Raw genomic sequence first — 26,988 nt, forward strand, 5'->3', positions numbered from 1 at the left:
AAAGAGAGTTTGATTTGTATGGTTGGACTTGCTCTTTAAAATCCAAATCTTTACCCATTATAGACTTCATTGCAATGATGCATGTTAAAAATCCGATAATCAATTGTTTTCCTCGGAGATGATTAATCAATTAGTGAAAGTCATCAGATCAGGTGGCCTGAGTGCTGAAATTGCATTCACATTAGATCAGAATTCGGATGAACTAGTTAATTAGCTATGATCACAATGCATTGCGAGGTTAACTTTTCCTCAAAGGCCATGTGACCATTTTCCTCAAAGGCCACGCCCGAGGTGAACTTTCTTCAAACCCAGTTTAACTTTTCAACAACTAATTACCTTTGTTTTCTTCATCTTTGAATTTTACACCTTAGCCTCTACAGATCCACGTTGCTTTAGAATCTCCATCCCTACCCAACAAACAAGGTTTCTAAAATGATTTTGTTGAGATTCTTAAAATCGAAAAGCTTTTATTTCCATTCATTATTAACTTTATTTTGTTAATTTCTCACACAACATAACCTAAATGTTGATGAAGGTAGAGAAGTAAGCATAAGATTTGGTTGCTTAATTAATTAATGGCCATCTGATTAAGCTGTGCGTGGCTTTGACTGAAGTTCTTTTTACAGAAGCCAATATATATCTAGGGTTTTGTAAATTAATTAATTATAATTTGCAGGCTAACATGCATGCTGCTATATTCAAACTATAACATCTCTTTGCTTTCATTTTCTTGGTCAAAGTAGCATTTTAAAATTAAGTTTTCCTAGGCTCCCTTTTTCTAATTCCAAAATAATTTATATTAATTTGAATAAATTAAGAGATCCAGTGATTTAAATTAATACCAATTGTCATCATATGATAATCATTAATCATTATGTTAATCATATTTAAATGATAATATTTCATCTTAGAAGGATAATATAATAAAAGTATATCTAGAAATTTCTTAAATATTATTAGCTATCACTCTTGGCCAAGCCCAAGAAAACTTTTGGTATTGGGAACAGAAAACCTTCCTCGTTGAATGAATGGCGGCAGACAAGCGCTGAACACTCGTATCTTCTATGTCACGCTATCATGAACCTTTTTCCAAACACTTGGAAGCAAGCCACAAAGACAACAATCTCAACCCAAAGCTTTGAAAAATCATTTGTGTTTTGAGTTTCCCTCAAATGTATGTATGCTTTATGGAATCACATGTCAAGTACTTTATCAAGAAAAATAGTACAAGCTGTTAGAATTTAGAACCCTACCTTTGACCTTTCTTTAGACTCTATAAAGACCCTCTTCTATCTTTCACATGATTCCGCTCTTTTGCTGTCTGATAACAAACATACCTAAAGAAGAAAGGGAACATAAAAATGGCGTTCACAAGGTTTAGTAGCTTTCTACTCATGTCCATTCTTCTGCTACATGTAGGAAACTCGAGTACTGTTGTTGTTCTTGCCCACCAAGGTACGTAGTTAACCTTTGTTTGCTAATTAGATTTTGTCATGAAATCTTGATTAACGAATGTTTTTAACTTTTTTTGCAGCGAAGAAGATACCGGTAGTTGCCGAAGGCGGTGAGCTTCCAGTTGCAGAAAGCACGCGCAGTTTGGTAAATATTTAAATCAAACACTTATTGAGCTGCACAATAATGAAGTTGTAATCCTGAAAGAATTGAACTTTTCTATTATCAGGAAATTTCTGATGGTGTACCTGCTCCCATGGATGAATTAATTAGCAACACAAGGCTTGGAGGAAGAAAAATGATGCCGATGAAAAGGGTTTTGACGAAAAAGATGAAAGAAGAACCATTAAATAAAGAAGACTCGGAGATTTCAGGTGCAGCTCATTTTGTAGGAAACTGTAAGAATAGAGCAGGGAAGGGAATTTGGGTTGAAAAGCGTAAATTGATGAGGGATAGGAGGTCTAAACCTTCGAAGGACAAAAGAGTTAGTTTTAAAGCTTTCAGCGCCGATTATCATGTGCCAAAATCCCACCCTCCCAAGAATAACTGAGAGCTAGCAAGGACAGTAGAGAAGAGAAGCACCCCCTAAAAGATAGCCATGTGTTATCTTTTTCAATTTTGGTTTCATATATGTTTCTTCCCTTTAATCTTTTTTTCTTGATAGGTGTTCTAGCGAATACAAGCTCATATTTGTATGTCTGAAAATACAGATCTAACATTGAATAGAATTCCATTATCCAAGATCATTTTCTTCTGTTTTTATTTACTGAATTGCTTTGGTTAAAGCCGCAAAAATCTGTCTATTGTTATTTTCTTTTTATTTGGATGTTAATTGATGCAGGAAAGAGTACATTTGCTTCAAAGAACCCCCGAAGCAGACTGTTGCATGCAAACTCAGAAAATCCCAGAAGCCAGCAAGCTCCTGCCAAGGGTCCATGCTTCCAATATTTGAAGCCTGTTTCAGCTACTACAGGCAGCAGCTTGGAATGTTCATCAAAGTCAATAAATCCAATTCCCCAAGAACTTGACGGTTCATCTCAGAATCTTGAATTCCAAAAGCTTCTTGACAAGGCTGCAATGGAAATTGTTAACTTGATGAATAAGGACTACACAGGAGGAGGAGGTCCTCGTCACAAGCCTCCAGTCAACAATGAACAACCTATGAGTATGAGTGATCAACAACATGATCTGATACCCTAAATAAATTGTTAGTTCAAAAAATTTTGACCCCATATGAAAGAAAATCCTCAACAGTACTAATTTTTGTCCTTTTCCTTTTTGCTAGCTTATTTTGCTTTCCCTCTTTCTTGTGGCTATTGTCGCAAATGCAGCAATATGTCCTGTGGAAATTGCCAACGCATTCTGAATCTTCTTAGTGAGATGAAATTTACTGGATATGATTATCTTAGCTATATATTAATTACTGGATATTTTTCTAAAAGAAATAATTGCTTAAATTTATCAAAATTTAAGCAATTATACGATTTAAACTTGATTTGATACACAGTTTTTGTGTCTAAACTTTAGAAATATGTATTTAATTTTAGCTCAATACATATTTACACACCATACGAGTTAAAGATTGAAGATGGCACTAGGGTTAATCGGAGTGGGCTGGGCTTGTTTTTGTTTGGTTGCATCTTTCAATGCTTTGCGCTTTGCTGGGCTTCATATGTAGGCCCTTAGTTTAGCTACGCTTGTACCTTAATAATTCTCCAATGAAGTTCTACTTCCTCAGAAAAATTATTATTTAATTTTTATAATATAAAAAAATTTATTGATTAATTTTTTAATTTTAAAATTAATTATTTTATTTTTATAATTTTAAAAATTTATTAATTTATTTTTTAAATTTTTAATAATTAAAATTAATCAATAAATTACTTTATAGACCTTTTAAAATGTTAAAAATATTTTAATATATTTTTTAAAAAATCAAATTAATAAATTTTTTAATAATATAAAAATTAAATAAAAAATTTTCAATTATATAATAAAATATTTATATTAAAATATTAAATAATATAATAAATAAATAGAACCGACACATTTATGTAAAAATAGTTATATTTTTCGTTAAAAAAATTTAATAGTTAATTATTATATTTTTTATGATTCATTTATCCTGTTTTATTTATCTATTTATTTTTATTTTTATTTTTATTGGTTTACGCATAGAGGGAAAACAATAAAGAAAAGACAGACAGCAGATTTGCAAAGCATTTCTGTAATAAAAATTTACACTTATCACCACCATCTGCAAAGCTCATTCGTTCACAAATATCTTTCAGGAAAGGCATCGGGCCAGGCGGAGGAAACCCCAAGCTCCGTAAAAGCTTCTTCTTGTTTTGCTTAGACAAATTTAATTCCGGCGAATGAAGTTTCGCTGGGAATTGAGGCATCACTCGCGGGTTCCGGTAGTAATAGGCTTTAATTTCAGGAACACGCTTGCTCGGAATTCCGCTACGACTCATCACCGCCAATTTCAATGGCGAGCCACTCACCGCCCAATCCACATAAGCGCCTCAAGTCCGTTCTTTCCAATTCCCGGTGCACAGTTAAAGAAGAAAACCACCCGTACGAATCCTCACCAGAGCAGGAGGGAGAAGAAAATCAATCACAGCGGAACCCATCAGTTTCAGTCTCAATGAACGGTGAGGATTCCTTGAGCTGTGGAATCTGTTTGTCTGATCATGGGAGCGCAATCAGGGGCCAAATCGACAGCTGCGAACACTTTTTCTGCTTCATTTGCATTATGGAGTGGGCAAAGGTCGAGTCTCGTTGCCCCATGTGCAAACGCCGGTTCACCACCATTCGCAGACCTCCAAAGGACGGTGTATTTCCCTCTGAACGCATCGTTAATATCCCCAAACGCGACCAAGTAAGAGTTCTTCTCAATTCTGTTCAAAAATTATATGCTTTTGTTTTCTCCATTTATTTTTCTTGAAGATGGTGATCACGTTTATTTGTGATAGTAATTAAGTGTCTGTGGACTGAAAATTGCTTCAAGGTTGCTACTCAGGCTCTGTTTAGAAATGGGGATAAACATTCTTTCTTTTTTAATGATTTTTTTTTTCATAGCAGCTAACCAATAAGATTCATATTCATATTAGTTCACATGAAAAGTCTAAGAGTAGTATGACACTAGTGTGTGTTTCAGTGTTCGGTAAGATGTAATAGAACGTAATAGAATGTGTTAAAATTCAACAGAAAAGTGAAATAAAAATTCATTTAATTTCATTACATTACATTATACTCGATTACTTTATAAGAAAAATTAAGTTTTAAGTGTACCATGTCGAGATATCTTATGGCCTTGTGTTGCAGGTAATGTGGATCAGGTATCATACTGTGATTTGTTTATCAATCAATTGTTAGTGTGGATATATGGGTTACTCCAGATGACTGTGTCATATACTAACATGTATTACTTTCTAGGTTTGCCATTTCTCAAGAAACACCACAATTGAGCCTTTTGATCCCTATGAACAAGTTCAATGTAGTATCTGCCGTCTAGTAGGAGATGAAAATCTTCTGCTACTTTGTGATCTTTGTGATTCTGCTTCCCATACTTATTGCGTTGGCCTGGGAGCCACTGTTCCTGAAGGTGATTGGTTTTGCCATGACTGTGCTGTTTCCAGGACTGAACATGACAATATTCAAAAAGATGATGACAATATGAATCAGGAATTATATGCAAAGTCCCTGGTAATGCTGACAGCTGAATCACATGTTTCCATGTACAATGATGTTGTTGACAATCAGAACACCTCAGGAAACTCCAATGTCTTGGCAGTGGATGAGATTGATGTTTCCATTTTTGATATTGTTCGTGAATCAGATGACCAATTGTTTCGCAGGCCACAAACAAGACGCTCACCTGTTTTTTTGGGCTGTGAGAGGCAATCTAGTCTTGCAAATGAATTGACTCAGCCAGATGAAATAGCTCCTCAATTTAGGTCAGTTGAAGGAGGGCCTCATAGTGATGCAGATAATGTAGCTCAAACTGGTGCCAGAACATTGAGTCGATGTCGCAATGTGCAAGGTTACATAAGAGCACTGCGTGAAAATTGGAATTACTTGCGAAGTGGGTCCTTGAGATTCTCTTCCAGTCCAAGCAAATCTAGTACTGGAAAACATAATGCTTGTGCAGTATCACATGACAATTCAGCTGTACCACAAAGTAAACATTCTCGTGATATTGACAAGGCCTGGAAAATGATGGACAAGGCAAAGTCAATACAACAAGTTTGTAGAAGAACTAAAAGTGTTCATGGGGTGTCACAAAATCCTCGCAATGAAGGCAATGCTTCTAGAAAAGCAATCGATGGAAGGTCAAGTCTGTATTTGCCAAGAATCCAACAATCTAGAACTACAGAGTTGGGGAATACTGGAACTAAGAAGCAGTATAATCTTTATTCTCCTGAAAAGAAAACCGACATGCATACATCCACTAATTTGGAAATGCAAAAGCACTCTAAGGTGGTGATGAAGGAAATTGTAGAATGTAATGACATTCTACCAACTATTTCTTTCCCACAATTTTCTGTATCTGAATCATCTTGGAAGGTGCAGACTAACAGTCCAAGCAATGTCTCTGATGAAAGTCGAGAAACAATCCAGCAGAAAAATCCTTGCAGACCCTTGTTAAATTTTTCTAGTCAGCAAAATATATCAGGTCATTTGATAACTTCAGTTAGCTCTGAGCCAGGAGCTTCTGAATCATTAAAAGCCAAAGAGGAGTATAGTGGATTGTCCCGCTGTAAAGTTGATATTCCCAAGGGAGATGTTAGAATGGAAAAAGCTTATGCTGAAAGCAAGCACAGAGAAGATGATGATGCTAAGAGTGAGATCCAATCTCTTGTCAAGCTCAACTTAAAGCTTCTAAGTAGGGATAAACAATTAGGTAAGCTAATATGCGTGCACCAGTTATTTTATGGGGTAAGAGGGGAGTCAATATATGTGGAGATTAGATTACAAGATTCATTTTTCTTTTCCTTCTCAATTTTTTTTTTCTTTTAGATTTTTGTTCTTGCCATGATTGATGAAGTGTAGATAAGTGAGCATTACCTTCTGTGTTAAAGAAAGTAGTTCTCTCCTTAATTTTTATTCTGCAGAAATTAAGGCATTCAAGGAAGTTGCAAGGCTTGCAACACATACCATTTTGGCTGCATGTGGCTTTGGGCACTCAAGGCATGTTATCCACTCTTTCCCAGGTTCTGTGTGCAAACATTCAGAACAGAGTCAGCAACTTCGTAAATCCACTCTAATGCGGAATTCATGCCGAGAATGCTTTTATGTCTTTGTGAAGGACGTTGTTAGCTCAATTCTGTCTGAGAAAGTATGTCCTGGCAACTCATGAGAAATTCTCTGATAAAGGATTGGCACTGCTATTTTACAGAGTGCTTTTCATTTCCTGTACTTTTCATTATGCTGAAAGCAGCTAAGTACCTTCTGTTGCCTTCTTTCTGTCTCAAGCTAGAGACATACTTGGCCGCAACCAATCTGTATTTTCCACTTTTCTTTTTTGTGTAGCATTGAATGTCTTCTGTAAAAAATAATGCTTTGTATAATACTTGTAACTTAACATTCTGCAGCAGCAATTTGCAAAATGAAAATCAGCTTATATCTAATAATGCACTCAGGAACTGAACTGCTGAACTACTATGAGTTGCTAATAGTTGGACTAACGTGCTTGAATCGCATGCACTAGTGTGTATAATAAAGGCAAGTTTAAATTTAAATATTTATAATATATTCTTATACGACCTTAATTTTCTTTTCCCCATAGGTTTGCTCTTTATTTTATTTAACAAAAAGGAGTTTATTTTCATAGGTTATAAAGTTCATTCTCATATGATTTTAATTTTTTTTTTTAAATGAAATATTTTTAAGTTAAAATAATTAAAATTTTCATTTTAATAAAAAAATTATTATAAAAGGAATCAATTGAATTAAAATTTTTAATTTTTTTTTAAATTAAGTGAAAATTAAGATAATTTTCATCCAAAATCACTCAACTTTTAGTATATTTTCAATTTAGTTACTCAATTTTATTTTTTTTTATAAAACTACTCAAACTTTAGTTTACTTTCATTAAATCTCTTTTTACTTATTACTATAGATTTTCATATCAACATAAATAAAAAATAATATTTTTCTCTCTTTCTTATTATCTATTTTTCCATTTTTATTCTCTTTCCAATTTCATTTTACTTTTCTTTTTTATTAGTCACATAATTTATTGATTATTTATTATTTAATTTTAATAATTTAATTAATATTTTTATATTTTATTTTTAATCACACTAAAAAATTTATTAATAATAAAAATATTAATTAGATACACTTTTCTTTTAAATATTAATGAATAATTTTTAAATATTAATTTAGATAATTTTATAGATGAATTTTAGTATTTAAGCAATTGTGTTGTGCATATTATTTATTAATTTATTTTAAATATATAATATTTTTGTATTTAAAATAATAACATAAAACTTTATTAAAAATAAATTATTTATTAATTATCATTTTATTTCAAAGGTTAATGAATAAGGTTTTTAAATAGTTATTAACATAATTTTATACTTATTTATAACAAAAATTAATCTTAGATAATTTTTATTTTATTTTTGTGAAATAAGATTTTAATATTTAAAATTTACAAATATTTTAAAATAATAATTTATAGAAAAAAAAAGAATAAAACAAAATTATATATTATATATATTCTTTTGACTTTATTAAAAAAAATAACTGATGATTATTAAAAATGTGATGTTACTTTTATTTTTTTTAATTAAAATATAAGGAATATTAGTTTAAGAAAAAAAAAAGAAATTATTTTATTTTTAATTTTGCTACTCTTTTGTTATGGTACTTACCTATAATAATTTTAACTAACTCTAAATTTTTGTATATATTCTAAAATAAAATTGTATATTTTTTTTTAAGAAAAGAAGAGAAAAGAGAAAATATTTAATTTTTTTCTTATAGATAGAGAATAAAAGTATAAAAATAAACAATAGAAGAAGGAGTTTCTTTTTTAATTTATGTTAACATTAAAACCTATAATTATATGGAAGAAGAAGTTTAATGAAAGTTTAATTGAAATTTAAGGAATTTTAAAAAATAAATTGAAGTGGAGTGATCAAAGTGGAAATAATTTTTAATGATTTTAGATGAAAATTACCCATAAAAATAGAAAGAAATAAAAGTGAAAATAAATAACACAAAAATTTTAACAAAGTACAAGTAAAATAAAAATGTAATATTCTTGGTGAGTAATTGAATTTACATATGCATTCAATCCATCTAAGATTGGATTTCATCCAAAATTATGATAAAACTTCCTTAAAATTTGAATTTCTATTAATTTTTTTACATATGCATATGAAAATCTTTAGCCGATGAAATCTAAATTCATCTCATGATCATACTTACTAGACTCTTAATGGGTACCCTAAATAAATTAGATAATTCTTTCTAAAGAATAAGTAGACTTGCTCTTGAAGGGAGGAAGAACATTTCTTCAGTTCATAAAGATATAATACGCAAACTTATAGATCTGTTGTGTTTCGAATCTATATAAACCAAATTTGGAAAAAAAATTTTTCCTGAATTTATAATCTTCTTATGTAATGATTAACTTTGGATTTTTGGTTTGAATGGACATGAGAGACCAGACATAGTGGATTGAAGATTTGGGGATTATTTTAAAGCATTTAGAAAGTGGGTGAGTGAGTGGTGAAATTTAGGGCGTGACCAGAAGTGAACATGCAGGAGGCTGCAACTTTTGAAACTAATTACTGTGCTTGTGCAATTCTCAAACCAAATCCAATTATCTAAAAGCATTCTTTGCTTAACTTCAACTCTAATCATTTACAACACTACTTGAGTATGGAATATACTTATTAATCCAACTTAATTATCTCTGCCCAATATAGCAATAATTTCCGGAATGAAATTCTTACTATATAGAAGGAAAAAAGAGAAGGGGAGCTATTTACAAGTGAGATGGGCCTTAGATGAAACCTAACATACCTTTATCCTTAAAGCCAGTAAGCTTCAACTTTATTTCCAACATGAAAGGCTCAAAGCAAATTCAAAAGCATGTGTCCTCAATTGGACGACACCTAACATACCTTTTATCAAGTAATGTCCTCAATGTGCTCTTGAAAATTGGAATCGAAGACTTAATCTAACAAAGAATTGGGAAGAAACAAAATAAAAAAGAGTTCGATTAACACACTTGTTGTACTAAGAGTAGGCCACGTTTGAGATGTCCTAACCAGGCAAAGCTAAAAGGGTGGAGGCACGCGAGGGGAGCACGTGAGAAAGGCCACGTCATCTTTCTCAAAATTGGAGAGACCCATGAATTGAAGAACAGGTGAGTCGGGTTCCCCACTCAGCGATATTTTTTTTTGCTTTGAGTGGTAACTCGTGGGTCCCCCTTCACCCCCACGTGACACCGTCACGAGAAAGAGAAATTAAAAGACGCACCGCCTCCTCCAATGTCTTCAAGCATGTGCTCTCTCTCACGTGCCACTTGGTTTGTCCAAAATCCCCATGCCCCTATTTTTTCTACCCAAACTACCCCTCTCGACACTAAACTTCACAGCCCCCGTCACTTTTTTTAAAAAGAAATTAAAGGAAAAACAAATGTATGGATTCTCAAATAGGAATGCGACATGACAAAGATTATATTTTAAAGATTTTATACGACACTAATTTATATAAAACATGTTCATTTGTGTCTTAATTTTATAATTATTTTAAATACTCTATTGAATTTTAATGCTTTATGTAATAGTAATTATTACTAAAAATATATAATAATTTCCTCTTATTTGATAATAACATTTTGATTTTTTTATTATAAAATAATGGAAACTTGAGATTTTCTCAAGCTTCTTATTTGTTGATGTGATATGAGAGGCCACGTGATATGGGAGGCGACGATGCGGTAGGCGGACAGGCATTTTTAATCACGTGATGCTTTGCGGATTCCACGGACAAACTGACACCTGCCCAATTAACTAAGTAGAGAAACACAAGTATTATCCAGGAAAGCGAGTGGGAGGAAAAAAAAATTTGCGAAAAATTATATGCACTCACTCTAATTTTATCTTCAATAATTTATATATATTCGTTGTATGATAATTTGCCATACCTTAATATATATTAACATATAAATAAAATTCATTATATAATTAATCTCCTGTTATAGTATTCAATTACAGGAAAAATTCTCCGTTATCATTATATAAAATTTTATGTGAATAATAATATTATGAGTGTATGTAATTTCCATTTAAATAAAATTTTCCGGTTAAACAGTGAGCGGCTGGTGTTGGGGTTGCGCTTTTTTCGCGATTGTATTGTGGTTTTTCCGGTTAAAATCAGCGTGATTGGGACCCAAAGCAGTGGGCATTTGGTCGGTAAGGCCTTCTCTCTGGGGGGAGGGAGAGCCAGAGGGGTGGAGATTGCATATGTCCTTTAGTAATTTTGCACGTGAGTTGCGGGGTCAACTCACGTGGCCCACCATTTTGTATCTGTGACGACAAGTCATGAAAATGACCACACATGACTTTTTCACGTTACAAATACAATACCCTATCTTGAATGCTCCACCACACGTACCTTTGTCACGTGCTTCCTCCCAAATTAAACCTTCCCGTTCATTTTTCTCCATTAAAATTTACCTTTCCCAATTAAAAATAAATAAAATTAATTTTCATAAATGTCGAAATCTCAAAAGAGAACCATATGTTGAGAATATTTACTATTATGATATAAAGATGCATTGGATAGCAAATTAGCATGAGGCCAAGATTCCAACAATTTTAGAAAATTACAACAACACATTCATGCCTCCTCCCTCTATCAAAACTATTAATACAATGGGCTATCCAACCCTAGGCATGTCTCTATAACGTGTACCACATCCAAACCATAAATAAATAGGGAAAAAGATGCCACTTCCCACTATTCCATATATACATGTTATTAATTAGGGATAACATTGGAAGGTGCATGAATCTTTGTACTAAAATTTTGTTTAATTACTCTTTGCTAAATAAGACTTAAAGAAAAAAAAAGAAAGCTCTGCAATTCGCGGCAGTACAAAGGGGAGGACAAGGCACGTGACATAAGCTCCTTCACCACCAACATCCCATTGGCGACAAAAAAAGAGTTAATTAAAAAGGTAAGTAATCAGATAATAGGGATCTGTGCACTAATCATAGGCTGTAATTAGCGGTTGTATTGTTAATCTTAGGGGGTCAACGGGTAACTGTGGTTAAGTCAACTAGTACTAGTAGTAATATTTAAGGGTCACGTGAGGCACGTGTCCTTAGAAACACAATAGTACATACATTGGTACTCGTTGATTCCAGTTTGAGTAGGATAAGGTACCCTACGTTTTCTCACCAATACATGTTACCTTTCTTTCCCCTTTAGAAATATATATATATTTTTTGCATTTTTGCTAAAGGTTACGTTACTGCAAGTTTAATTTTTTGTTATGTGAAATCTGATTACAAATTTAGTGCAATCTTTGATTCGTGGATATATTTATTTGGAATAAAACAATTAAAATTAAGGTCGATTATATTTATTTTAATAGGAAAATAATTATATAATATATATTTTTATTAATTATTTTACACATCGATAAAAGCTTTTATTTAAAATTTTATCACAAGTCAATATTATGATCCGGTTATCAAACTATTTTGTCGTTTTAACTGCACAATGTGAGCCTGCCTGAGAAGCCATAAAAGTCCACAAGTAAACAAATCTTATTTTTATAAGGAGTAAATACATAATTTTAAAAAACCTTATCGGGATTGCCAGAAACATTAAAATCAAACAAAGTAAATTATTGAGTTCCGTGCGTTAACCATTCCGTCACACACCTTGAAAAAAAAACCCCTAATATCTCACGTGCCGCTACCCAACCATTCTCAACCTCCGTGACACTAACGCCGTCAACCCGCCGCAACGACGTTAACTGAAACGCCGTTTTCGCGTGACGGAAAAACAGTGAAGCAAAGCGAGCAAGAAAACTGTATATAAATTAAACATGTGAGAGCGAGCAAACACCACAGATAGAGAGAGACTCTCCTACCTGTTGCCCTTTCTTTGACACTACTGTATGGTTAGAGGAAAATAATATTTATTTGGGAAGAAAAAAGGAAAAAAAGGAGAAATAATTTTAGTCGAAATTCGAAAAAGATTCTTTGAGCATTTTGTTTTCTGCCAATTTCATTGGATTTTCTCCAGAATTTGCCATCTGGTTTAGATCAATTTTCTCTGTATGTATTTGTGTTGAATTCTCTTTCGGTTATTGGAGCATATCCCAGCTGAAACTGCACGTAGATTTCCAAAATTCAGATCAAAGGTAAGCAGCCGTGTTCTTAGCTCTATTCCACCTTGTTTATTTGCTTAATTCAGATTGTTCTTCCAAGGTATTCCAGAATTGCTTATGTTCTTTGCAAGTTTTGACTTTAATTCGTGAGTGATTTTATTATAGCGCTCTATGATGCGTTAATGTTTTATAATTACCATTGTCTAATCCATAATTTTGTGGCAGATTTATATATCTGAGATTTGGAGTTGTGTTGGCGCTGAAGTCAATTCTGGAGTTGAACAGCGTTTTCAAACACAGCTGCTGGGAATCGGAAAGTTAACGTTCAAATCCAGACCTCAATTTGCGTAGAGAAGTAAATGCACCTCCGATCTCAGTCAATATTATGCTTTCTCTCGAGAAACGGATCTGACAAGAAGGAGAAGCATTTACATGAAACAGAAGAATCTCTTGAGTTTTCAAAATATGGAATTCAACCCAGCTTCTCCAAACAGTTTGCTAAAATAGATCATAATTGATCTCCGGAATTGTTCAGTGATTTTTTTTTTTTAAAGAAAAGCAACAAAGTTGGTGAATTTATCAAAACTATCTCAGTCGCGGATGGAGCTTCCTCAACAACAGCGTCTCTTCGAAGCCGAAGGTATTTTCACAAACAGATTTTGTTTCCTTTTTTGTTTTTTTTTTTTTTTTTGAAACAAAAGCTAAGTAAATATTTGGAAAAATCGTTGGTTAACTGTGGTTTAGAAGCCTATTTTCTACAGGAAGGAAACCAACACACGACTTTCTCTCACTGTACGGTCATTCAGCTGGCCAACAAGATCCAAGGCCACCTTCTCAAGGTAATCCCCTTTTTTTTTCCTTTTTTAAATTCGTTCGAGTTAAGATCCCAAAAAACTCTTGTAAGAAAGAGTCCCAAAAACCACTGATTTGTTCTTTAGTGTTTTCTTATTATTACTAATATTATTCTTCTTAAAAAAAAATTTAAGCTGATAAATGATAATAGTTTTGATTTAATGAGAGAAGAAATATGTAGTTTTATAGATTAATAGATTATATCTTCTGTTTGCGGATCACGATTTGTCTATGCACGTGATAAGTATTGAATATGGATATGGGCCATGAATTGAGGGTGGGCCAGCTCAGGAATAGCTTTGCCAAATCCGAAAAGAAAAGTGTTAGCATTTAGCAATTAACCCCATCAGATTGGGGTCACCCGGGTTTGATAATTTGTTGATGGGACCCATTCTGGACTTCGCCATGATCTTGATGTGTCACATGATTCATATCAGGCCCTCTTCCGCAGCTGCATGCCATTCATATTCATATGCTCTTCTCCACATGTGTTTTCCTTGGCCCAGACAACGTCCTAGGCGTAGGGGGGATCTGATGAAAATTGCATATGATTAGTTTACAAATTGTAGATTCAGTCTAAAGTAAATTAAATGATAACCCTCCATTAGAAATCTATTTATCCTCATAAATATGATATTGTAACAGCAATCCAAAAGTCATAAAGTACTTTTATTTTTTTTAATCTAAAGTATATTTAGATGTGTATATACTCTAGCATTTGCAATTACTGGTTTTCTTAATTATTTGAAACCAAATGTTGATCTGTGGTTGGTAATTAGCCACACGAATATTGCAGTCCCTTATTGCGCATTAAATTGTAGCAAGTATTATTTATATTTGGATGTATATTTACACTATGGATATAGACTCAATATAAATAAGAATTCACCAATACCAATTAATATTTTTGCTAAATTCATGGTAAGTCTCGCGAAAAATAGGTGTTGGGCGTTTTAAGTCATCGTTTCTAGTACTAAAAAAAAGTCATCGTTCCTATTGGATCCCGTTTTACACAAGCACTAGAATCTGCTCCGATTTCTTGTATGTATTTTCTTTTCTTTCTTTTTCTTGGAAGCCTGTTGTATGTATTTTTCGCGATTTCTGTACATTATTTTCTCTACTTTTTGATTTTATTTTCTGTAAAATATTAGCATATAGATTTCCTTAACAAGCATGAGATCAGCTTGTGTAAAACGGGCTCCAATAGTTTTATGTGCCATTACGGTTGTAAATTCTTCAAACTTCTTATTTTTATTCCTCGGAATAGCACCATTTACTGAGGTCTAGCTAATACAGTCTTCATGCATGGACAGGTGACCTCAAGACTCATGATTTTCTACAACCACTGGAACGGGTCGGGAAGATCACTGCTAAAGAAGAAACAACCCGTGAGATTTCATCCCTTGAAAGGGCGCCGCCTCATGCACCACCACCCTCAGTGGAGCACATCCTCCCTGGTGGCATTGGAACTTACAGTATTAGCCACATTTCTAACTATTTCTATCAAAGAATCCCAAAGCCAGAGGATAGCACAGTTTTCACCGTACCTCAAGCAAGTAGTACAGATAAAAATGAGGAGCATTCCAACTGCAGTTCTTATACCGGAAGTGGATTCACTCTGCAGGAAGAATCTGCATCGAAGAAGGGAAAGCTAGAGAAGGAGAATGACGGAGAAAGATCCGACTACGCAAGAGGTAACGTTTTTTTTTTCCTTAAAAAAAAATCTTACTCGTTCTATCTGTTTTGTTTTTTTTTTTGAGAAAGTTCTGTCTGCTTATTAAGTACCATGATAGCGTTTGCTTGGACATGCAAGTCCACTACCATGTAATCACACACACATATATATACGAGGCGTTTTTTATCATGAGTTAATGGATCGTGACATGCATATATGCTAGGAAGAAAAGTACAAAAGAAAATCATGACAGCATGACAGCATGACAGCATATATACCCAAGTAACAAATAAGGAAGAAAAACAGTACATTCATTTCTAGTTGATATGGATTTCGTTTAATTGATGGAAACACGTCCAATTCCTTAAACTGACATTGCCACTATTTTGAATTTTCAACACTTTAACCCCTGGTTTCGGACTTTTGAGAGTGCTGCAAAATTAATTTTTGAGGGACACAGGGACCCTGTCAAATTGTCAAATAAGACCAAGATATTGTCTTTTAGCTTCCTGGTGGATTGCTGAGCGAAAGAATAGGGTCCAAAATAGATTATCCAATTGGTTGGTTGCCTCTGTACATTGAAAAGAAAAATTATTGAAACGCAAGGTCGAAACGTGAGTTTAGATCAGAAAGAATGATTGCACAGTATTACGCACGGCACAAAAAATAAATTAAATAAAGAAGGTTATGAATAATTCAACCTGGGAAACAAAAAGCAAAAGCTGAAGTGAAAGCAGCAATTAATAGTTATACTGCGTCTCTCTCTCTTTTTTTTTTTTTTTTTTTTTTTTTCTGACTATTGAACCCGGGCATTGTCTTGGTAAGAGTTTTAGATTTGAGAACCAAAAATACTTGTTAACAATCTATCTTTATTTGTAATAATTGTCAACCCCTTCAGCACTGGGAAGTTGATTGCTCCTTTTGCAACTCCTCGCATTTGATGCACTAGACCGTTAGATCTTCCATAGAAGCAGCTCCAGGCCTCTAGCCTGCTTCTATTGAGTGAAAAGTGGGTCGGTCATCTTCCCCTTCAATTTTAAGACCTTCCTTAGAACTTGGAATATTAACCGAGTTTTGCTGACACTGTAGCTTTCTACTCTATTGGCAATGTTTCCAATAAGTGAATTAAAAATTTTCAACAGTAAACCAATTTAATCTGCATGGGAAAAAGAATGATAAATAAAGAAGGCAAAATAGAAGAGGAGTTGAAACGAGTTATTAGAACGGGAAAACGCGAACGCTTATAAAACATATTACCGTGATGTTTTTGTTTTTCTAGTGGTACTATAGTACTGATTTTCGACCTTTTTTTGGGCGGGCACACAGAGGCGGCGGCGATACGGGGGCATTGGACGTCGTCCGAGAGGCCATCAAGGTCATCAACGAACACCAATCACAATAGTTTCTGCTCTATCTCTTCCACTGAGTCGGTCCCTTGGTCCTTGCACTTCTTTGTTTTATCTTCATCATTTTTGCCTCCTGTTTGTTTTCTATTAACAGCTATGATAACGGAAAGTATAGCTTTTTAAACAGGCCATCCAGGCAGAAGGGCCAGAGCTTTATAGATATTATAAAATCAGGCAAAGGAAGTAATCAAGATGATAATTCAGATGACGAGGAGGAGTTCGATCCTAAGAAAGAAAGCTCTTCACCAATCCATAAAGGTCTGTTTCATATACTTGCTTCTATCGTTATAAAATAAACCCGCATAAACTTTTTTATTTGAGCTATGGTTTTTTACTGGCTAACCACCCATTTCATATTTTAGTGAGGTTAATTTTGGTTTGTTAGAGATGCTAAGACCGGCCTTCCCATGAAATTGATTCACTCTCCTTTTTAATTTACAGGGGAGTTGAGGGTAAAAGTGGATGCAAAGCATACCGACCAGAAAGCTAATACGCCGCGATCAAAACATTCTGCCACTGAGCAACGGAGGAGGAGCAAAATAAATGATAGGCATGTATCAACTGCTGCTCACTGCAAAATCTAATGATCTGTTTCTTTAATGAGCTCTCTATTGTTTCTGCTTTCTATTTGTTGGATGAGAATCTGGGATTCTGCTATTTAACCAATTGAATAATGGATAAAATGATAATGATACTGGTCTAAATAATCATTTACAACTCTCGTCTCAACGAACATATGATTATTTTCATATGGATTACGAAAAATATAATTAATGTTATTAAAACAATAAATTTCACATCGTCTTCTTTAATATGCCCAACTCATATTTGCCGTTTACTATATTATTCTTGAAATTAATAAAGTTTATTGTTTCACTTTAAATTAAATAAAATTATAATTGAAAGCTAATAAAATTACAATCTCAAAAAAGAAAGTGATCAATAATATGATCCATCTCTTCTTGTTGAATTAAATTCCTAACAATATATGTAAAGTAAGCAATATATGTGAAGTACTTGAGCTGTGGTGGCTTCTTGATTTTTCTTTGAGCTGGTTGTTTTGAAAGTTTTAGTTTGCTTGGTTTGTGGTGAGGTTATTGGTTGCTGCTCTTTATTTTTGAACTCTTCTTCTCTTGTATTTTGCTGATGGTTTCACCTAGGTTGGATTATGCTTGTTTGGGGGAATAGTTGTGTGTGCATGCTAAGTTTTTTCTTATTTTTATAGATCTTCCTTCTAAAATATATATATATATATATATAGTACTTACTTTTTCTTAGGAGTGCATAAGAGTTGATAGATATGGGCTAGTGCTGCTGTACTTGGCATTGTGGCCCCTCTTGAAATTGGTTCCAATTAAAGCAGTCTTTCAATGTAAATCTTTTGCCAACAGTGTGGCGTACTTAACCTGTGATGTTACTCGCGCAGATTTCAGATGTTGAGAGAACTCATTCCACACGTCGACCAAAAGAGAGACAAGGCGTCATTCCTTCTAGAGGTACAACAAGTGATAATAATTATTATTTCTTTCTTTACATTGTACAGTATAATGTATTTTTGAATGATGTGTGGTCTGAATACTTTTGTAGGTTATCGAGTATATTCAGTTTTTACAGGAGAAAGTACAAAAATATGAAGGGTCATACCAAGGATGGAAGAATGAACCTGCCAAATTGCTGCCATGGGTAAACTTCTAAATTTGCCTTTGTTTTTCTGTATGGTATGGGAACAAGCATCTACTGAACTACTGCTGGTTATCAGTCTAACTTAATCGTTGATCTGTCCTTTATTTAAACAGGGAAACGGCATCAGGCCTATAGAAAGTTATGTCGATCAATCTCGAGGCACTAGTAGTGGTGCTGGTCCTGCAGTACTTGTTGCTGCAAAGTTGGGCGAGGAAAACATCACCGTCTCTCCAACCATTCTGGCAAGTACACAGAACCCAGTACCAGTAGAATATGATATGAACTCGGCTACTACCTTAAAACCATTGGATCGCCGTCCTGAAATTAAAAATAAAGCCATGCCTTTTCCTTTGTCGCTGCAGCCAAACTTCTTCAATTCTGGTGCAAGTGGTAGAAATGGTGGTGCAATGGCTCAAATTCCACCTAGGCTGGTATCAGATGCCGAGAACAAGGCAAATCAACCTAAAACCCAATCACTTCATATTAGATCCTGTACTGGTGAAGAAGTTGTTGCCGGTGATAAGTTGAAAGAACAAGAGCTGAGCATCGAAGGTGGTACAATTAACATCTCAAGTGTGTACTCTCAAGGGTGAGTTTATGCTTACAGTTCACACTCATTTAGTTTGTGGATCCTCTTGCTGGGACTTTGACCCTCTCTGGGGCTTTTGCTTTATCGTGGCTTCTGAAAGCTGTGCTGTATGTGCAATAATTAGCACTGAAAGCTAGTATTGAGATCTCCTTAGGAAATCAACAAACTAAATTGCATCTTGTGGCTACTGTCTGTTAGGGGTCAGAAATATCTAGTCTTGGTTCAAATGCATGCCTGCTTATTGATCTGTTCTTTTGGTAGTTTATATCTGCCCGCATGCCTACAGAAATTAGACAATCCTAGTAAGGGCTAGAGATGACAAATGCTACTACCACATTCTATGATATTGATTCTTCATCTGTACAACTTACAATGCTGTTGCATTATCCTGCTAAGAAGGTTAGAAGACACTATACTTCTGGATTTTGGCAAGGCTACTTGTAGGACTTGTTTTTCATGTATCTTAAAGTTTTATTTGGTGGACAGCCTACTCCTTTGCCATAAGAATATGACATAATTCCAAATCTTTTAAAAAATGTTGTGCTAATTCTTACATTAGTTTTTTAAAAATCTTTATAGTTTACCAAAAAATTTTGATTGCTTTGCTTCTTTGTAATTTCACAATCCATCTGGATATAGGTTTGGCTGTCAACTCTAGACCGAGAGGTGTCTCGCACTCGTTTTTCCCATTATGCAAGCCTTTCTCTCTACCAAGGTTTTAGTTTGCATACTGAATTAAATAACAGACGTTATATGGTATTATGCAGGTTGCTAAACACTCTGACACAGGCACTGCAGAGTTCTGGAGTGGATTTGTCGCAGGCCAGTGTTTCAGTGCAAATTGAGCTGGGAAAGCAAGCAAATAGAAGACCAATCCTTCCTGAATCCATTGTTAAGGTTAGAAGACCATGCTGGGAAAGCCTTTGCGTTGCTTTCACATACCCTTTGTATTACTTCCAAATACACTTGGCATCCATAATAGTTCATGAACTTTAATATATAACAGAATTTCACTTCATATAACCATGAGCAGCGCCAGGAGAGCTAATTTTTTATATCCATGTTGCCACAGGATGTTGAAGTTCCCTCGAGCAACCAAGGGACAATACGGCGAAGAGTCTCAAGCGGTGAGGGATCGCACCAAGCCCCAAAGAAACTCAAGGCAAGTAAAAGTTAGCAGTTAGCACAAAGTAAAGTATCATAATATTCTTTTTTGTCTTTTCATCTTAATTTATTCATTACTTTTTGATACCAACGTGTCATCATGGGAGTTTATTCAAGTGTTTTCCTGGTTTATAAACTACCCAGTTTTACAACAAAGACTGTACATGTAGCTGTTTTCCGTTTGTTAGGATGCACAGAATTCCTAACAAACAAATTTGTATCATTCATTTTCTTTTTTGTGTATCCTCCATATAAGCTTTCCGTATTCTAACGCTGAGAAGCTGTTTTTCCACTAAACTTGCGTTCATGTGAAGTTTCTAAGCCATTAATTATTAATTTTCTTTTTTTACGTCATTTTGTGGAAGTTTTTCTCCGGAAGATACAATGCATTGCCAAACTGCAAAACTTGTGCATACAAGTGTTCAGGAAATAATAACAATGCTTTTAATTCCTGGATATTTTAGCAAAATGGGGAATCATGACACCATGTTTTGTCTGCAGAATTGCAATGCACATATAAATTGTAATCAAAAGCCATTTAAAAATAACAAAAAAAATCAGCAGACTTGAGTTTTAAGGGACTGGATTTACATAGAGAAGATAGAACAAAAAGGCATATATGTATCATGGTGATTCACAGCAAATGAGCAAGTGTTCGTGAAGGTATTTGTTGTCAACTTCATTGTGGTAGATAAAAAAAATAAATTAAGTGGAAAAGATTAAGCTTCTCCTTGTTTGTCTAATTAGAAAAGACATTTATGAATTCCCCACGTACAACTCATATCTCATAGGGACAACTCATATCTCATAGAGGCCAAACCAGGTATAAAGCATGTGTTTGTTTTAGCTGTGAGGGTAAGACTTAAGCGCCTGAAGTCTATATATTTTATATATTAAAATTATTGTAAATCTCGCTTGAAAAAATATATTAGTAATTTTTTAGTAAGAATTTTCCTAATTAAAGGGCCTCTCATTGGCAGTCTTTTAGTAAGAAGAAACATGAACACCAAATTCAAAATAAATATCTGCATCTCCATGAAATAAAATTGTCTTTTAATAAAAAAATAAGCAGAAGAAAAATAATAAAAATAAGGAAATAATATGAATTAAAAAAAAAAAAACTTTCGTGTATGCAAACTTTTTGCTTTTTGTTGCTTAGGCTTCACAAAAACGTAAAGACAAAACCAGCTGTAGAAACTAGAAAACAGCGTATAATCAACAAAGCAATAAATAAATAATCAGTAAATATTATAATGAAACCATGAGTCCATGACAACCATGTTAAAATTATTTTAGAATTTTCCAGTTGGCATCCGGAATCAATATTTGTATTCTTCTAAAAATTCTTCAAAATCTAATTCAATTGCGCTTACAAATAATGATTAAATGGTAAACATAATAAATTTCTAATAATAATGGTGGCAATAATTAATATAGTAATTAAGAAAAATGGATTAGAACTATGAATATTAGATCGGATGATCAATAATTTACTGTATTCACTTATCCACAGGTTTTAGCCATATTTGACACAAGAGAATATCCTTAATTATATATACTTCTGTTTTATTATGGCAAAAAACCCTGTAGTGAAAGCAACTTGTCAATTATTTGATTAGCGACTCACATTTCATATTAATTTATTTTTTGGGTTACGGGGGAATTATGAATTCTTTGAGCTGTATTAATTTAAAAAATATAAATCATAAGGAAGTCTTAAGTTTAGCTACTACAGACAAAAGATCTAGGTCCTCCACTCTAATCCTTGGTAGTCGGTATCACTAACTACCAATGGATCAACCAGGAACAAGTGTTGCGGCCCCCTCCCATGCAGTCGACTCTTTCTCTAACTTACACTTTATTCTTAAAAAACATCTCATTCTCCTTGGCAAACCACTTCAATCAAATTAACTTTAGGCCTTTGGCTTTTGCAAAAGCATCGAATATTTAATCAAATAATGAAGGCCTTTGGACCCATCGAAAGCAACCCTAACCTCTCCCTCTCACACAATTATAATGGCAAATTTAAGAAATGCAAGAAAGAAAAGTATATATCCTCTACGCAAGTAGAAGATTAGAAATTCAAAGCATTATTAAATGCAGACAAATTGCCAACTAGATGTGAGAGCGAGGGATCATTTGTAATCACATCCCATGTACTTGCAAAGATTAAATTAAATGAATCAAGCATAACACTTAAAAAAAACAATTTCTTGTGATTCCAAGGATCTTGTTTCACGAGGCATTTCAGAGCCTGCCATTTACGCAAGCAGTCAAAAAGAATACAAATTCAATGTTAAGAGACAGAGTTGAGGAGGCGGCAGAGGCAACCATCACAGTAATAAGGGGATAGAAACTTTTATAAAATATGATATTTGCTAGAAACTCAGAATATCATGAACGAACCAACCAAAAAACAACAAAAAAAAAAAAAGTAAAATGGCAGGATGAAGGAGTAACCTTCCTTTAGGCCACACTTCTGGTAGACCACGCCTATATTTGCAAACCTGTGTGTACAACCCCACTTTTGTTGTTGATTTGACATCACCCTGTAAATGGCAGGGTAGCTTCTATACATGAATTGGATTATTGGCACATACTAAAGATGATAATGTCCCACTACCGCTCCCATAGATCATCTCAGGCTTTCTTCAAGCTCACCAACTCATATTAACTTCTTGATCTCCTCTTCCATTCTCACTATACCTCGTGTTGAGAGCTGTCCCTTTGATCTGTGGTAAAATTACTAGGACTGTGGTGAACGATTTGACAAAACATCACAATCACCTAAATAATTGTCGCATGCTACTTGAAGGATCCAAGGGATTCTCTGAAGGCTGTAAACACTCTTCTGGATTGGAATAGAAGTAATCCTCCTCTTTCGGCCTGTCTGCAATCACCAACCTCTTTACTGGGTTCCCCATCCGGTTTGCATGTGATTCTTTCACAGCAGAAGAAAACTCATCCCAACTAAGCGATCCATTGTTCAACCTGTCTATCAGATCAACCAAAAGCCTTCTGTCCAGTAAAATTGTCTTCTTGTATCCCAGGAATCTGAAGAAGCATCACATGTAACAGAAAGGTAAGAGAAAGTTAAGAACAAGGATTACACACTAGTTTGGCAAAGTGCTAGCGACCGTCAGTTGGCATAACACTTGTTCAAAAAACAAACAAAAAAAAACTGATCAATTTAATTCTAATTTTAATATAGTTTCACAGCCAGAACAACTTGTCTGGATTTAGGGGCATACACAAATTTTAGTCCTCTGATCGAGACAGAAAATTGGGATCTTAAAACTGGAATGGATATGAATTCCAAAAAATTTATCTGAAGCCAAAGAAAACCACTAAATTAGTTTTAAAATCACAGAATAACCTATAATAAATAATATATGAGAAGATACAAGTGCCAACACGACCATACCGCCTATGACCTTCAACAACTTTAGCCATGTTTCCATCATATGTGGGGATAAAAATATCACTTTCCAGGGAAACAAGATAATCCAATGCTGCCATCTGGGATGAATGATTCTGAAAAAACCTAAGGTCTGATGACTCTAGCAGCGTTTCCTTTCTGACCTGCACAATTCAAAACCAAAAGCAACCCATTAATGAAGGAGAAAAACCAGTAGGACTAAAGATAGAGCAGTTCACACCATTTTCAATCTACCCACCAGCTTGGGATAAGCTGCTGCAAGACTTGCCATTCTCCTTGCTCCACCATATATCTCACCTGCTGCAATATAGATCTGTATGTTTGGATCAATGTCCAATGCCCTCAATATAAGGGCTGTTTCCTCTGGTGTCAAAGGGCACAACCCATCTTTCCTTTTCAAGTCAGAATTTATTATTTTCTCTTTCCACCAAGGATAAGCATATCTGTTTAGATAAGAAAATTACGTAACAGAGTGAGGATCAGAATAATAATCCAAGCTGCTAGTGCCATAGTTAAAATAAAGCACATTCAAGGTTCACCTCATTCTTGTTAATTCTTCTACCTCCTCATTGTTGCAACCTTGAGTACAACCAGAGAAGGCCAACATGTCCATTTCATATCTGAGGTGAAGTACTAAAAATGGACCATTTTGCCTGAGAAGATTTATAACTCTTTTACCCAACTCCTCTATCTGAGAAGTAAATCTCAAAGCACTAAAATTTACACGGCATCGCAACTTCTGAATCTCCAGAGGTTGATGATTATTTGCAAGTCGAGCATCAGTTCTATTAAGATGTAAAACTTTGTACTTCTGTATCAAAGGAAGAATCTGCAACAAAAAAGATTGCATAAAAATAATAACAAATAAAAATATAAATTGCCACATATTTCACCACAGCTTAGAGGTTTAAATGAAGCCAATTAACAGATTGGCTATAAGTATTTTCAAGAGTAATGAACTGCAAGAACCCTAGAAAAGGTAAAGGTCCAACCTGGTTATGATAATAAGATATATCAGACCAACTAACTGGGGCCATGGTATAAGTCATCCCTAGCTCCATCCTCCTCTTCAGCCTAGGAGGCAATTCTTTCAATATCCGAACCTCAGCTCTCAATGATGTAATAAAATGTTCTACATCAAATATATCTTGAAACTCACTGCAATAACGTAAATACCATCAGAAAGACAACGACAAATAAATGTTCTCGTTTGCTGGCACAAGTTGTAAACATTCTGATGAAATTAACATTCAGTAGCTTCAAGTTTGCAAGAAATGAGAATAGACTCACCTTGGATCTGCCCAAAAGGAAGTTTTATCAAGCTCGGGAACGATAAGCGTTACATTCAAATATCTTGCAATAGCAACCATATCACATATCTGATAAAGATTTTTTTTTTTTTTTCAAAAAAAAGATTAGTAACCAAACGCATGCAGATAAAGCATATTTAACACTAAAACAACTTATATGCACATGTCAAGTGCAATTTGTTATCCACTCACCGCTGCTCTCATTTGATTTAGACCTCCATTGCACGAAACCATGAGGTAGCCATTGTTCTTGTAAGCCCCTATGGGCAACGCAAAAATATTAAAATTTTCGAAGTTACTTTGCAACTTGTGAGTCACCAATAATTGTTTAGAAACAGGCTAGAAAAAGCACTCAATTGGGAATTCTATCAAATATTCAGAACATAAAAAAGCGCAACAACCAAAAACGAGTCATGCTCTTGCAGTTAGAAAGGCATCAGAAGCAAAGAAAACAAGGTCTTTTCACGAGGATGCAGAAGAAGAAGTAAGCAATAAATATAATCAGCCAAAATGCATTTCTATCTGCCCAAAGGAAATTATGAAACTTGTATGAGAAATCACTTTCATGAAGGTATTATAATGACGCAAAATCATACAATTAAACAATCACAACAGTATTGTAGACTCACTCTTCGGTGGAAGCACTCGAGCAGGAACAGCGAGAACCTTCTCCTCCAGGGCGGCGGCAGGTTCATGCGAGAAACAAGAGGGCCATCCTTTCAAAACCCTAGGTCCCCACATCTCGCCGATCGTCGTCAATTGAACGACACAAGTCCACAACAAGACCGACGTGGTGGCGCGTATCATCCACATCTTCATTTTTGACCTCGATATACTCTTCACCTTCTCCACTCCTTTTACTATTCCCATTTCCTTCTCTCTTTCTCTTCTCTCCCCACTTTCACCGCTCTTTCTCTCACTCCTTCCTATCATGCACATTTCTCTCCATACACTATCCTTTCAAACGACAAGTCGTTTACACTTCTTATCTCAAATTCTGAACAATGTAGGATCCGTAACGGCAACAGACACCCCTGATTTTGCGATGAATGAAATCGAATCAACCAGGAAAATTTAAAGCTTTGTTTATTCAGCTAATTTCCCTATCGGAATCTTCAAGATCCAAAATTGCCCAAGTAGAAACAAACCAGATCAAGAAAAATAAAAACCAAGAAAAAGATAAAACCTTATTTAATACACCAAATGACAACTCAATTTCCTCGTCCAATTCTCAAATTGCATCCTCAATTATCTCATGAAGTTTTGTTTACGCTCCCATTACACAAAAAGCCACCAGCTCCAAACTCCACTAAACCAAAACCTCGAAAATGAAGGGGGAGTGGAACAAATCTCAATCAAATCGACCTCAAACTCCTTCAGGATCTCATCAATATCCCGGCGAACTATGTTGTGAAAACTCGCCGGAAAATGCTGCCGGTGCGGAAAGCATACAGACAGAAAAAGAGAGCACGAGAGAAACAGAGTTATTACAAGAGCAACGAGTACGCGTGGGCGAGATAAAAGCGATGGGTGTGAACCGAACCGTACACCGCTTGATCACACACTTCTTCCCTCGTCTCGGTTCTTTTCATTCTCTTAATAAACCTTGGTTAGGGTTGACTGTGGGTTACGTGTTGACTATAGTTGAGTTGCTAGAATACCCAACCAATAAATGCTCGCCAGCTGAATTCGGATACGGAGGGACCCAATGGAATTATTTGTCTTCGACATGGCTGCTGATCTAGCCGTCAATATTTACCACGTGGCTGCTTGAGATACCGGGCTCATGAATCTCCGTACGATGGTTGGTTTGGGGTTCTTACTCGCCGTCCGATTGGGATCATTTTCTTTTTTTTCGATACGCCGACAATATATCGCGAGAATTTGCGAGAGTTCCGCCGTGGATTGGATATATAGTTAAAGTTATTGATATAGGAAAGTCCCATTCAATGTGTTTACTTGGATTTATTTTGGGATCTCACGAAGCAGTAAAACTTAGACACCTAATATTAATCTTTAGGGAGAAAATAAAATTAAATAGTGA

The 26,988-nt window shown here is 34.6% G+C and overlaps 4 protein-coding genes across 9 annotated transcripts; 3 read left to right on the top strand and 1 right to left on the bottom strand.

Annotated features, from left to right (window-relative positions):
• The first annotated feature begins 1,100 nt into the window (after nt 1-1,100).
• LOC110618299 lies at nt 1,101-2,786 on the top strand. The gene is made up of 3 exons (XM_021761458.2): nt 1,101-1,599; nt 1,682-1,826; nt 2,294-2,786. Exons 1-3 carry the CDS (start codon nt 1,513-1,515, stop codon nt 2,650-2,652), a joined length of 591 nt encoding a protein of 196 aa, XP_021617150.2. The 5' UTR covers nt 1,101-1,512; the 3' UTR covers nt 2,653-2,786.
• Nucleotides 2,787-3,663: 877 nt separating this feature from the next.
• LOC110617761 lies at nt 3,664-7,085 on the top strand. Its single transcript, XM_021760747.2, has 3 exons — nt 3,664-4,333; nt 4,891-6,358; nt 6,570-7,085. The coding sequence occupies exons 1-3, from the start codon at nt 3,941-3,943 to the stop codon at nt 6,812-6,814; spliced, it is 2,106 nt and encodes a 701-aa protein (XP_021616439.1). The 5' UTR covers nt 3,664-3,940; the 3' UTR covers nt 6,815-7,085.
• Nucleotides 7,086-12,554: 5,469 nt separating this feature from the next.
• Nucleotides 12,555-20,549, top strand: LOC110618014 (transcription factor BIM1). Of its 5 annotated transcripts, none has more exons than XM_021761011.2 (13): nt 12,555-12,859; nt 13,052-13,466; nt 13,588-13,665; nt 14,992-15,372; nt 16,680-16,779; nt 16,875-17,017; nt 17,201-17,309; nt 18,186-18,255; nt 18,347-18,442; nt 18,556-18,684; nt 18,805-19,031; nt 19,799-19,928; nt 20,104-20,549. In XM_021761011.2, the coding sequence occupies exons 2-13, from the start codon at nt 13,427-13,429 to the stop codon at nt 20,206-20,208; spliced, it is 1,608 nt and encodes a 535-aa protein (XP_021616703.1). In that variant the 5' UTR covers nt 12,555-12,859; nt 13,052-13,426; the 3' UTR covers nt 20,209-20,549. The 5 variants fall into 5 exon arrangements, with proteins under 5 accessions (XP_021616703.1, XP_021616704.1, XP_021616700.1 ...); XM_021761012.2 differs by having other exon boundaries at nt 16,887-17,017; XM_021761008.2 differs by having other exon boundaries at nt 18,556-19,031.
• Nucleotides 20,550-22,391: 1,842 nt separating this feature from the next.
• On the bottom strand, nt 22,392-26,531 carry LOC110617399 (rhamnogalacturonan I rhamnosyltransferase 1). 2 transcript variants are annotated; one of them, XR_002488367.2, is made up of 9 exons: nt 25,574-26,531; nt 25,137-25,204; nt 24,925-25,013; nt 24,627-24,792; nt 24,174-24,463; nt 23,873-24,077; nt 23,620-23,777; nt 23,447-23,523; nt 22,973-23,249 (listed from the first exon to the last, which is right to left on the bottom strand). XR_002488367.2 is itself a non-coding variant. In XM_021760147.2 (8 exons), the coding sequence occupies exons 1-8, from the start codon at nt 25,881-25,883 to the stop codon at nt 22,979-22,981; spliced, it is 1,557 nt and encodes a 518-aa protein (XP_021615839.1). In that variant the 5' UTR covers nt 25,884-26,529; the 3' UTR covers nt 22,392-22,978. The 2 variants fall into 2 exon arrangements, 1 of the variants encoding a protein (XP_021615839.1); XM_021760147.2 differs by lacking the exon at nt 23,447-23,523 and having other exon boundaries at nt 22,392-23,249; nt 25,574-26,529.
• Between the last annotated feature and the right edge of the window lie 457 nt (nt 26,532-26,988).

This window comes from Manihot esculenta, chromosome 6, assembly GCF_001659605.2.
Source record: "Manihot esculenta cultivar AM560-2 chromosome 6, M.esculenta_v8, whole genome shotgun sequence".
In the NCBI taxonomy this organism is placed as follows: Eukaryota; Viridiplantae; Streptophyta; class Magnoliopsida; order Malpighiales; family Euphorbiaceae; genus Manihot; species Manihot esculenta.